Genomic DNA, 13374 nt, shown 5'->3' with positions numbered 1-13374 from the left:
CAGGCATTAAAGTTCTGCTACAAGGATAATGATGATTATACAGTATAATACAACACCAGGTTATATCAATGAGTTATTGAACTGAATCAGAATCGGTGGAGAATTGACGGTAACCCTGGACTTAGCTGTTCGTTGAAATCATGAAAGATCCTTGCCAAGCTGAAGAGCTACATCCAGAATTAATCCCTGGATCTTGATATGCCCCCACAACCTTCATTCCACCCTCCTTGATTAAAATACTCTTTGATCGGAAATGCAGTACCTTAAAGGAGATTTTCAAAAGGAAGTTGGATAAAGTTATGTTGAGATTTTCAGCATCATGAGGCAGATGAGGTTATTAGGATAGTGTTGTATGTTAGGAACTTATATCATCACATTAGGACATGACTGTATGTTAGTACATATTAGGACATAGTACACTATATTAAGACATAATAGCACTGTATAAGAGGATTTTAGGATATACTAGGACATTAGCCCTGTATATTTGTATATTAGGATATAGTATGACATTAGCACTGTATATTAGCATATTAGGATATATTAGCACAGTATATTTGCATACTAGGACATATTTGCATTGTATATCAGCATAATAGGACAGCACTGTAAAGGAATCTATCTCAGCATTACACCCACAAGGGTGGAATTGGGCGCTACAGGCTCATTGGGCCAGAAAAGCCTGTTACCGTCCTGTATCTCTGAAATAACAATTATCGTACTTATTTGCTTTTAACTTCTTCAGGATGAGGTTTAAATCACAGAAAGAGTATGGATAGAAAAACAACTGCAAACCTTGAATTTGTCATCATAGCAAATGGGGAGAGTTTTGCCCTTCTGCATTATTTAATCTTGAGTTTGCACTAAAGGACAGTTTAATCTTTGTTCCAGCTCACTGTGTTGTTTACAACGTTCCTGCATGTGAACAGGCTCAGAGTGGATGAGCTGGATTCGGCCATTCTGGTTGCTCTGGGACACATCATTTGTGGCATCAAACCAGCTGACATGTCTGCGATAAACCCAATGCAGTTCAGGTAGGCAACGTCAGACTTACCTGGATTGTCATAAAAGGCCAGTCTTTTAGCTAAGAGGTCCAGGATTGTCCTGGTCAATGAATGGCATGAGTTCATTTGAGGGATCTCTTGAATAGTGTTGTGAGCAGTTTTGGGCCCATTTTCTAAGAAAGGATGTGTTGGCATTGGAGAGGGTTCAGAGAAGTTTCACGACAATGATTCTAGGATTGAAAGGGTTAACATATGAGGGGCGTTTGATGGTTCTGGGCCTGTACTCTCCAGAATTTAGAAGAATGAGGAGAGCTCTCATTGAAACCTACCGAATATTGGAAAGACTAGATAGACTGGATGTGTAGAGGATGTTTCTTATAACGGGGGGAGTCGAGGACTGGAGGGCACAGCTTCAGGACAGAAGGACATCCCTTTTGAACAGAGGTGAGGAGGAACTTCTTTAGCCAGGAATTCATTGCCACAAACGGCTGTGGAGGTCAAGTCATTGGGTATCTCTAAAGCAAAGGTTAATTCTTGATTAGTCAGGGTGTCAAAGGTTATGGGTAGAAGGCAGGAGAATGGGATTGAGAGTGACAATAAGCCTTGATTGCATGACGGAGCAGACTCGATGGGCCAAATAGCCTCATCCTATCCGATGTTTTATAATCTTATGGGATAGATCAGTTGAAGCAGGGCTGAAAAAATGAAATTAAACTTTTGTGGTTCTTTTAAAGTGGTTTTAAAGTTCTTGAAAGCTTATGTTATGGTGGATGGACAGAATTCAGGGGTGGAGTGTGTCTGATCTGAGCAGAAACTTCTCAGCTAACACTTCACACTGACGCACCACATGATGTACAGTCACATTTGTATGCACAATGATTAAACTGACTGGGTTTAGTATTGTCACATGTACAATGAAAAACTTTTCTTGCACTGTATCTTATGAAATAATCTCAATCACTGATCTGAAATGGACCAGAGAGATCAGCGTCAGGTTTATTGTTACTGATGTGTGTCATGGAATTTGTTGTTTTCTGGCAGTAGTGCAGTGCAATATGTAAAAATACTATAAATTACAAATAATAAATATATATACTTTTAAGTTAAATAAGTAGGACAAAAAAGAAAGCAAAAGTTGTGAGTTAGTGTTCATGGTCTGTTCAGAAATCTGATAGCAGAGGGGGAAAAGCTGTTCCTAAAACACTGACAGTGTGTCTTCAGGCTCCTGTACCTCATTGGTAGCAGTGAGAAGAGAGTGTGACCCGGGGGGGTGGGGGCCCTCCCTGACGGTGAGAAGAGGGTGTGACCCGGGGGGGTGGGGGCCCTCCCTGACAGTGAGAAGAGGGTGTGACCCAGGGGGTGGGGGCCCTCACTGACAGTGAGAAGAGAGTGTGACCCGGGGGGGTGGGGGCCCTCCCTGACAGTGAGAAGAGAGTGTGACCCGGGGGTGGGGGCCCTCCCTGACGGTGAGAAGAGGGTGTGACCCGGGGGGTGGGGGGTGGGGGCCCTCCCTGACGGTGAGAAGAGAGTGTGACCTGGGTGGTGGGGGCCCTCCCTGACAGTAAGAAGAGAGTGTGACCCGGGGGGTGGGGGCCCTCCTCGACAGTGAGAAGAGGGTGTGACCCGGGGGGTGGGGGCCCTCCCTGACAGTGAGAAGAGAGTGTGACCCAGGGGGTGGGGGCCCTCCCCGACAGTGAGAAGAGGGTGTGACCCGGGGGGGTGGGGGGTGGGGGCCCTCCCTGACAGTGAGAAGAGAGTGTGACCCAGGGGGTGGGGGCCCTCCCTAACAGTGAGAAGAGAGTGTGACCCAGGGGGTGGGGGCCCTCCCCGACAGTGAGAAGAGAGTGTGACCCGGGGGGTGGGGGCCCTCCCTGACAGTGAGAAGAGGGTGTGACCCGGGGGGTGAGGGGTGGGGGCCCTCCCTGTCAGTGAGAAGAGGGTGTGACCCGGGGGGTGGGGGCCCTCCTCGACAGTGAGAAGAGGGTGTGACCCGGGGGGTGGGGGCCCTCACTGACAGTGAGAAGAGGGTGTGACCCGGGGGGTGGGGGCCCTCACTGACGGTGAGAAGAGGGTGTGACCCGGGGGGTGGGGGCCCTCCCTGACGGTGAGAAGAGGGTGTGACCCAGGGGGTGGGGGCCCTCCCCGACAGTGAGAAGAGGGTGTGACCCAGGGGGTGGGGGCCCTCCCCGACGGTGAGAAGAGGGTGTGACCCGGGGGGGTGGGGGGGTGGGGGCCCTCCCTGACGGTGAGAAGAGAGTGTGACCCGGGGGGGTGGGGGGTGGGGGCCCTCCCTGACGGTGAGAAGAGAGTGTGACCCGGGGGGGGTGGGGGGTGGGGGGTGGGGGCCCTCCCTGACGGTGAGAAGAGAGTGTGACCCGGGGGGTGGGGGCCCTCCCCGACAGTGAGAAGAGAGTGTGACCCGGGGGGTGGGGGCCCTCCCCGACAGTGAGAAGAGGGTGTGACCCGGGGGTGGGGGCCCTCCCTGACAGTGAGAAGAGGGTGTGACCCGGGGGTGGGGGCCCTCCCTGACAGTGAGAAGAGTGTGACCCGGGGGGGGTGGGGGCCCTCACTGACAGTGAGAAGAGGGTGTGACCCGGGGGGTGGGGGCCCTCACTGACAGTGAGAAGAGGGTGTGACCCAGGGGGTGGGGGCCCTCCCCGACAGTGAGAAGAGGGTGTGACCCGGGGGGGGTGGGGGGTGGGGGCCCTCCCTGACGGTGAGAAGAGAGTGTGACCCGGGGGGGTGGGGGCCCTCCCTGACGGTGAGAAGAGAGTGTGACCCGGGGGGGGGGGGGGGGGGTGGGGCCCTCCCTGACGGTGAGAAGAGAGTGTGACCTGGGTGGTGGGGGCCCTCCCTGACAGTGAGAAGAGAGTGTGACCCGGGGGGTGGGGGCCCTCCCCGACAGTGAGAAGAGAGTGTGACCCGGGGGGTGGGGGCCCTCCCTGACGGTGAGAAGAGGGTGTGACCCGGGGAGTGGGGGCCCTCCCCGATGGTGAGAAGAGGGTGTGACCCGGGGGTGGGGGCCCTCCCTGACAGTAAGAAGAGAGTGTGACCCAGGGGGTGGGGGCCCTCCCTGACAGTGAGAAGAGGGTGTGACCCGGGGGTGAGGGCCCTCACTGACAGTGAGAAGAGGTTGTGACCCGGGGGGGTGGGGGCCCTCCCTGACAGTAAGAAGAGAGTGTGACCCAGGGGGTGGGGGCCCTCCCTGACAGTAAGAAGAGATTGTGACCCAGGGGGTGGGGGCCCTCCCTGACAGTGAGAAGAGGGTGTGACCCGGGGGGGTGGGGGGTGGGGGCCCTCCCTGACGGTGAGAAGAGAGTGTGACCCGGGGGGGGTGGGGGGTGGGGCCCTCCCTGACGGTGAGAAGAGAGTGTGACCTGGGTGGTGGGGGCCCTCCCTGACAGTGAGAAGAGAGTGTGACCCGGGGGGTGGGGGCCCTCCCCGACAGTGAGAAGAGAGTGTGACCCGGGGGGTGGGGGCCCTCCCTGACGGTGAGAAGAGGGTGTGACCCGGGGAGTGGGGGCCCTCCCCGATGGTGAGAAGAGGGTGTGACCCGGGGGTGGGGGCCCTCCCTGACAGTAAGAAGAGAGTGTGACCCAGGGGGTGGGGGCCCTCCCTGACAGTGAGAAGAGGGTGTGACCCGGGGGTGAGGGCCCTCACTGACAGTGAGAAGAGGTTGTGACCCGGGGGGGTGGGGGCCCTCCCTGACAGTAAGAAGAGAGTGTGACCCAGGGGGTGGGGGCCCTCCCTGACAGTAAGAAGAGAGTGTGACCCAGGGGGTGGGGGCCCTCCCTGACAGTGAGAAGAGGGTGTGACCCGGGGGGGTGGGGGGTGGGGGCCCTCACTGACAGTGAGAAGAGAGTGTGACCCGGGGGGGTGGGGGCCCTCCCTGACAGTGAGAAGAGGGTGTGACCCGGGGGGGTGGGGGGTGGGGGCCCTCCCCGACAGTGAGAAGAGAGTGTGACCCGGGGGGGTGGGGGCCCTCCCTGACAGTGAGAAGAGGGTGTGACCCGGGGGTGAGGGCCCTCCCCGACAGTGAGAAGAGGGTGTGACCCGGGGGGGTGGGGGGTGGGGGCCCTCCCCGACAGTGAGAAGAGGGTGTGACTCGGGTGATGATGCCATCCTCTTGAGGCAACCAGATCATTTCATTACAATGGTGCGTTGAGATGGTAGAAGGAAAAACAACGGGAGGATGCAGGATAAAGCGTAGCAGGGGAAGTGCAGTGCAGGTAGAGAGTAAGGTGTAAGGCCATAATGAAGTAGACTGAGCACAAGAGCCCATTTTATCGTCCCATGGGATCATTTGATAGTCTTAAAACAGCAGGACAGAGCTGTTTACTGAGCCTGGTTTACGTGCTTTCAGGCTTTTGTATCTTCTGCGCAGTCGGTGGAGGAGAAGTGAGAATGACTGGGGTGGATGGTGTTTGATTGTGTTGGCTTCTTTTATTGAGTCCATGAGGCCGAGTCCGTGAGAGGAGGCACAGGCCGAGTCCGTGGAGGGGAGGCACAGGCCGAGTCCGTGAGAGGGGGAGGCACCGGCCGAGTCCGTGGAGGGGGAGGCACAGGCCGAGTCCGTGAGAGGGGGAGGCACAGGCCGAGTCCATGGAGGGGAGGCACAGGCCGAGTCCGTGAGAGGGGGAGGCACAGGCCGAGTCCATGGAGGGGAGGCACAGGCCGAGTCCGTGGTGGGGGAGGCACCGGCCGAGTCCGTGAGAGGGGGAGGCACAGGCCGAGTCCGTGAGAGGGGAGGCACAGGCCGAGTCCGTGAGAGGGGGAGGCACAGGCCGAGTCCGTGGAGGGGGAGGCACCGGCCGAGTCCGTGAGAGGGGGAGGCACAGGCCGAGTCCGTGAGAGGGGGAGGCACAGGCCGAGTCCGTGAGAGGGGGAGCACAGGCCGAGTCCGTGAGAGGGGAGGCACCGGCCGAGTCCGTGGAGGGGAGGCACCGGCCGAGTCCGTGGAGGGGAGGCACAGGCCGAGTCCTTGGAGGGGAGGCACCGGCCGAGTCCGTGGAGGGGGAGGCACCGGCCGAGTCCGTGGAGGGGAGGCACAGGCCGAGTCCTTGGAGGGGAGGCACCGGCCGAGTCCTTGGAGGGGAGGCACCGGCCGAGTCCGTGGAGGGGGAGGCACAGGCCGAGTCCGTGGAGGGGAGGCACAGGCCGAGTCCGTGGAGGGGGGGCACAGGCCGAGTCCGTGAGAGGAAGCACTGGCCGAGTCCGTGGAGGGGGAGGCACAGGCCGAGTCCGTGGAGGGGGGGCACAGGCCGAGTCCGTGGAGGGGAGGCACAGGCCGAGTCCGTGGAGGGGAGGCACCGGCCGAGTCCGTGGAGGGGGGGCACAGGCCGAGTCCGTGAGAGGAAGCACCGGCCGAGTCCGTGGAGGGGGAGGCACAGGCCGAGTCCGTGGAGGGGAGGCACCGGCCGAGTCCGTGGAGGGGAGGCACAGGCCGAGTCCGTGAGAGAGGGGGCACAGGCCGAGTCCGTGAGAGAGGGGGCACAGGCCGAGTCCGTGGAGGGGGAGGCACAGGCCGAGTCCGTGGAGGGGAGGCACCGGCCGAGTCCGTGGAGGGGGAGGCACCGGCCGAGTCTGTGAGAGGGGGAGGCACCGGCCGAGTCTGTGAGAGGGGGAGGCACAGGCCGAGTCCGTGGAGGGGGAGGCACCGGCCGAGTCTGTGAGAGGGGGAGGCACAGGCCGAGTCCGTGGAGGGGGAGGCACCGGCCGAGTCCGTGAGAAGGGGAGGCACAGGCCGAGTCCGTGGAGGGGAGGCACCGGCCCAGTCCGTGGAGGGGGAGGCACCGGCCGAGTCCGTGAGAGGGGGAGGCACCGGCCGAGTCCGTGGTGGGGGAGGCACCGGCCGAGTCCGTGAGAGGGGGAGGCACAGGCCGAGTCCGTGGTGGGGGAGGCACCGGCCGAGTCCGTGAGAGGGGGAGGCACCGGCCGAGTCCGTGAGAGGGGAGGCACAGGCCGAGTCCGTGAGAGGGGGAGGCACAGGCCGAGTCCGTGGAGGGGAGGCACCGGCCGAGTCCGTGAGAGGGGGAGGCACAGGCCGAGTCCGTGGAGGGGAGGCACAGGCCGAGTCCGTGGTGGGGGAGGCACCGGCCGAGTCCGTGGAGGGGAGGCACCGGCCGAGTCCGTGAGAGGGGAGGCACCGGCCGAGTCCGTGAGAGGGGGAGGCACAGGCCGAGTCCGTGGAGGGGGAGGCACCGGCCGAGTCCGTGAGAAGGGGAGGCACAGGCCGAGTCCGTGGAGGGGAGGCACCGGCCGAGTCCGTGAGAGGGGAGGCACAGGCCGAGTCCGTGAGAGGGGGAGGCACAGGCCGAGTCCGTGAGAGGGGAGGCACCGGCCGAGTCCGTGAGAGGGGGAGGCACCGGCCGAGTCCGTGGTGGGGGAGGCACCGGCCGAGTCCGTGAGAGGGGGAGGCACAGGCCGAGTCCGTGGTGGGGGAGGCACCGGCCGAGTCCGTGAGAGGGGGAGGCACCGGCCGAGTCCGTGAGAGGGGAGGCACAGGCCGAGTCCGTGAGAGGGGGAGGCACAGGCCGAGTCCGTGGAGGGGAGGCACCGGCCGAGTCCGTGAGAGGGGGAGGCACAGGCCGAGTCCGTGGAGGGGAGGCACAGGCCGAGTCCGTGGTGGGGGAGGCACCGGCCGAGTCCGTGGAGGGGAGGCACCGGCCGAGTCCGTGAGAGGGGAGGCACCGGCCGAGTCCGTGGAGTGGAGGCACAGGCCGAGTCCGTGGAGGGGAGGCTGGTTTCTGTGATGTGCTGAGCCGCGTCCACAACTCTCTGCAGTTTCTTGCAATCAGAGGCAGAACATTTACTATAAATACAATCAAATGCAACAACATTCCTCCAGGCCACGGTGCACTCACAGAACATATGTCTCACACGGTACATAAACCAAAGTATTTCTACAATTAAGTCAATAAAATGTAACTCAGAGTGCATATAGTGCGCTCGCTGTTCCAGTGAGGAAACGTGGGTGGTGGCAGGGTATTCATTAGTCTCACAGCCAGTCTGACAGTCCGAGTTCTGATGCCTCTGTACCTCCTCTCTGATGGTAGTGGGTCAAAGAGATTGCGGGCTGGGTGGTAGGGATCCTCGATAATGCATCGGGCCCTTCATCCACTACACTCCTGTTAAATGTCACAAATGGGGGGTAGCAGCAGAGTTACTGTCCGCTGTAGGGTCTTGTGGTCCAACGCCTTGCAGCTTTCGTACCACACAATGATGCAGCCAGACAGATGATGTTGAAGTTCTCAATCCCTGGACCTCCACACCATTGCCGTAAACGTTGATACGGTGAGAACAGGCGTGGTGAGATGCAGCTCACGTGGGAACACCAGCTGAGTAGTCAGTATCTTCTGTATAACCGCTGTTGAGCGTTGGTAATGAGACATTATACTCATGTGTATCTGGAATTATATGTCCTCCCAGTTCCACAGTTTAATTTGTTGCTTTTTATCTTCTTGAACATGGTTTTTGGCTGTCCTTTCATGTGGTGCATTGTAAAATCACAGTATGGCCGTTCTGTGGATCGGGAGTTTGAGTCTGCCGTGCGATGAGTCCCAGCTACACAGCCTAGCCGGCCTCGTTACTCACCCGCAGACATTCAGAGACGTCAGCCTGTGGCGAGCTGAAGAATTCATTGAAGTCGGTTCCATCGCAGGTAAGCAACTTCCAGATCAGTGTGTAAGAGTGGCTCGTTGTCATTTGAGGGGTTTTTATTCTGCTTGGGGAACAGATTATCTTGTGAAAAAAGAAACAAACTGCTGGAGGAAGTCTGTGTTGAGTGGGGTCTGTGGGATGGCCATTTTCAGATTCAGATTTATTCATTCATTTACCACATGGACATACTGTAGCGATGTACTACATACAGAGCTAGAGACAACGACACTCAGTCGGTAAGTCGTTTCGAGACTAGTTTATTCAAACTTCGCGGCGCTGGCATTTAATCCCTAGCGCCCGCCCTCTCCGGGCGGAAATGACGTCAGAGGTGCATTCCCAAAGTCTCCCCCCGCGCGCTGGCTATTTGTGAGCCGGTTCGCCTGAGCAGAAAGTGGGTGGCCACAATACAGTGAAATGCATTGTTTGTGTTAACAACCAACACAGCCCAAGGATGTCCTGGGGGCAGCCCGCAGGTGTCGCCACACATTGTGGTGCCAGTGTGGCGTGCCTACGGTGTCCAGAACGTACGTGGACTCGTTGTTGTTGATCACCTTGAACGGCTGCTGTAGCGGTGCCCGGTGTCCGCCCCTTCGTACAAACACAAACTTACAGTTCTGCATGTCTTTGGGTACATGGGTCGGGGTCCGTCCGTGCTTTGAAGTCAGTACGGGGGCCAGGTTGCCGAGCCTCTCGCATAGTCTGTCCAGGACTGCTGCGGGTTCTTCCTCTTGCCCCCTTGGGGCTGGTATGAACTCTCCTGGGACGGCCAGGGGTGCGCCGTATACCAACTCGGCCGACGAGGCGTGCAGATCCTCGTCAAATTCCAAGCAGGACCCAGGGAAGCTCGTCCACCCAGTTAGGTCCTCTCAGGCAGGTCATGAGAGCCGACTTCAAGTGACGGTGGAAGCGTTCCACCAGTCCGTTCGACTGTGGGTGGTAGGCAGTTGTGTGGTGTAGCTGCGTTCCCAACAGGCTGGCCACAGCCGACCAGAGGTTGGAGGTGAACTGGGCGCCTCTGTCGGAGGTAATGTGGGTCAGTACCCTGAACTGTGCTACCCAGGTTGTAATCGGTGCTTGGGCGCAGGAATCGGCAGATGTGTCGGTGAGCGGGACCGCCTCTGGCCACCTCGTGAACCGGTCTACCATAGTTAGGAGGTACCGTGCTCCTCGGGACACTGGTAGGGGGCCCACGACATCCACATGAATGTGGTTGAACCTCTGGTGGGTGGGTTCAAACTGCTGTGGCGGGGCTTTAGTGTGCCGCTGCACCTTGGCTGTTTGGCACTGCGCGCACGTTCTGGCCCATTCACTGACCTGCTTGCGAAGTCCATGCCACGCAAACTTGCTGGAGACCAGCTAGACGGTTGTCCTGATAGATGGGTGTGCCAAACCGTGTATGGAGTCGAAAACTCGCCGCCTCCAGGCTGCTGGGACGATGGGGCGAGGTTGGCCGGTAGCCACGTCGCACAGGAGGGTCCTCTCACCTGGGCCTACGAGAAAGTCCTGCAGCTGCAAATCCGAGACTGCGGTCCTGTAGCTGGGCATCTCATCGTCTGCCTGCTGCGCCTCCGCCAGTGCTGCATAGTCCACCCCCGGGGACAGGGCCTGGACAGCTGGTCTGGAGAGTGCGTCTGTCACGACGTTGTCCTTTCCCGAGACATGCTGGATGTCTGTCGTGTACTCGGAGATGTAGGACAGATGTCGCTGCTGGCAAGCTGACCAGGGATCGGACACCTTTGTGAACGCGAAGGTCAACGGTTTGTGGTCCGTGAACGCGGCGAACGGCCTGCCTTCTAAGAAGTACCTGAAATGCCGGATTGCCAGATACAGTGCCAACAGCTCCCAGTCGAAAGCACTGTACTTGAGTTCGGGTGGTCGTAGGTGCTTGCTGAAGAATGCCAGGGATTGCCAACGCCCCTCGATGTGCTGCTCCAGCACCCCACCGACTGCTGTGTCGGATGCGTCCACTGTGAGGGCGGTCGGAACGTCCGTTCTGGGGTGCAACAGTATCGCGGCATCTGCCAAGGCTTCCTTGGCTTTAACGAAAGCGGCCGTGGCCTCCTCGTCCCAAGTAATGTCCTTGCCTTTACCCGACATCAGGGTGTACAAAGGGCGCATGATACGGGCTGCTGAGGGGAGGAAACGGTGGTAGAAGTTCACCATACCAACAAACTCCTGCAGGCCTTTGACCATGTTGGGCCGGGCAAAGTGGCGGATCGCGTCTACCTTGGCGGGCAGAGGTGTTGCCCCGTCTTTGGTAATCCGGTGGCCCAGGAAGTCGATGGCATCGAGACTGAACTGGCATTTGGCCGGGTTGATCGTGAGGCCGAAATCACTCAGGCGGGAGTAGAGCTGGCGGTGGTGGGACAGATGCTCCTGGCGACTACTGCTGGCTATAAGGATGTCGTCTAAATAGATGAACGCAAAGTCCAGGTCGTGTCCCACCGCGTCCATTAGCTGCTGGAACGTCTGTGCGGCATACTTCAGGCCGAACGGCATTCGGAGGAACTCGAACAGGCCGAACGGGGTGATGAGTGCTGTTTTGGGGATGTCTTCAGGGTGCACTGGGATTTGGTGGTATCCCCGGACGAGGTCTGCTTTGGAAAAGATTCTTGCCCCATGCAGGTTTGCTGTAAAGTCCTGTATGTGCGGCACGGGGTAGCGGCCTGGAGTTGTAGCCTCGTTCAGTCTGCGGTAGTTGCCGTATGGTCTCCAACCCCTGGCTGCTTTGGGCACCCTGTGCAGGGGGGAGGCCCATGGGCTGTCGGACCGCCGTAAGATCCTCAATTCCTCCATTCTCTTGAACTCCTCCTTCGCCAGGCGGAGCTTTTCCGGGGGAAGCCTTCGTGCGCGGGCGTGGAGGGGTGGTCCCTGGGTCGGGATGTGGTGCTGTACCCCGTGTCTGGGCATGGCTGCCGTGAACTGCGGTGCCAGAATCGATGGAAAGTCCGCCAGGTGAATTCGTTGTCCGACAGCATGACGGAGTCCAGGTGTGGGGCTGGCAACTTGGCTTCACCCACAGGGAGAATGTCTGGAAAGTCTCGGCATGTACCAGTCCTTTCCCTTGCAAGTCGCAAGAAGTCTGCCCCCAGGAGTGGCTGGGCCACCGCGGCCAGCATGAAGACCCACGTGAACCAGCTGGCGCCGAACTGCAGCTGCACTGTGCGGGTGCCGTATGTCCGTATCGTGCTGCTGTTTGCGGCCCTCAGGGTGGGTCCTGGCTTCCTGTTGTGGGCCAGTGAAGGAGTGGAGATTTGAGGCTTTGACTCGAGAGGCTTCGATGAGAAGAGGCTGAGGACGAGCTTCACTCCAAGTGAGGTAAGGCCAGGTAAGTTCCTTTCAAAGGAGAAAGTTTCAAAAGTTGAGGCAAGTATTGGGTCTCATGGCAGCTGAGATCGGCCCCGTGGTTTGTTCATCCTGCAGCATGTGGGAAATCAGGGATACTTCCAGTGGCCTTGACGACTATGTGTGCAGGAAGTGTGTCCAGCTGCAGCTTCTGGCAGACCGCATTGAGCGTCTGGAGCTGCGATTGGATTCATACTGGAGCATCCGCGATGCTGAGAAAGTCGTGAATAACACGTTCAGTGAGTTGGCCACACCGCAGGTAAAGGCTACACAGGCAGAAAGGGAAGGGGTGGCCACTAGACAGCGTAGCAGTAGGCAGGTAGTGCAGGAGTCCCCTGAGGTCTTCTCCCTCCTAAACAGATATACTGTTTTGGATACTGTTGGGGGAGATGTCTCATCAGGGGAAGGCAGCAGCCGAGTTCATTGCACCATGGGTGGCTCTGTGGCACAGGAGGGAAGGAAAAGGAGTGGGAGAGCTATAGTGATAGGGGATTCAATTGTAAGGGGAATAGATAGGCGTTTCTGCGGCTGCAAACGAGACTCCAGGATGGTATGTTGCCTCCCTGGTGCAAGGGTCAAGGATGTCTCTGAGCGGCTGCAGGACATTCTGGAATGAGAGGGTGAACAGCCAGTGGTCGTGGTGCACGTAGGTACCAACGATATAGGTAAAAAACGGGATGAGGTCCTACAAGGTGAACTTAGGGAGTTAGGAGATAAACTAAAAAGTAGGACCACAAAGGTAATAATCTCTGGATTACTACCAGTGCCACGTGCTAGTCAGAATAGAAATAGGAGAATATTTCAGATGAATACGTGGCTTGAAAAATGGTGCAAGGGGGAGGGATTCAAATTTCTGGAGCATTGGAACCAGTTCTGGGGGAGGTGGGACCGGTATAAACAGGACGGTCTGCACCTGGGCTGGACTGGAACCAATGTCCTAGGGGGAACGTTTGCTACTGCTGTTCAGGAGGCTTTAAACTAATGTGGCAGGGGGATGGGAACAAGTGCAGAGAGACAGAGGGGTGTAAAATGAGGGTAGAAGCAAAAAGTAGTAAGTTGAAAAGTAAAAGTGGCAGGCAGGCAAATCCAGGGCAAAAAGCAAAAAGAGCCACTTTTCAACATAATTGTATAAGGGCTAAGTGTGTTGTAAAAACAAGCCTGAAGGCTTTGTGTGTCAATGCGAGGAGCATTCGTAACAAGGTGGTTGAATTGAATGTGCAGATAGTTATTAAGGAATATGATATAGTTGGGATTACAGACATGGTTCCAGGGTGACCAAGGATGGGAGCTCAACATCCAGGGATATTCAATATTCAGGAGGGATAGACAGGAAAGAAAAGGAGGTGGGGTAGCATTGCTGGTTAGA

The 13374-nt window shown here is 58.0% G+C and overlaps 1 protein-coding gene across 1 annotated transcript in view; it reads left to right on the top strand.

Moving 5' to 3' along the window:
• strc1 (stereocilin 1) overlaps positions 1 to 13374 on the top strand; it is a 99398-nt gene that overhangs the window by 70041 nt on the left and 15983 nt on the right. The window contains exons 24-25 of the mRNA XM_073032734.1: positions 892 to 1034; positions 8516 to 8664. Coding sequence (XP_072888835.1) covers positions 892 to 1034; positions 8516 to 8664 — 292 coding nt within the window. The remainder of the gene's footprint in view (positions 1 to 891; positions 1035 to 8515; positions 8665 to 13374) is intronic.

Source organism: Hemitrygon akajei, chromosome 30 (genome assembly GCF_048418815.1).
Source record: "Hemitrygon akajei chromosome 30, sHemAka1.3, whole genome shotgun sequence".
Lineage (NCBI taxonomy): Eukaryota > Metazoa > Chordata > Chondrichthyes > Myliobatiformes > Dasyatidae > Hemitrygon > Hemitrygon akajei.
The sequence above is the reverse complement of the archived record's forward strand: the minus strand, read 5'-3'. Positions and strand labels throughout refer to the sequence as shown.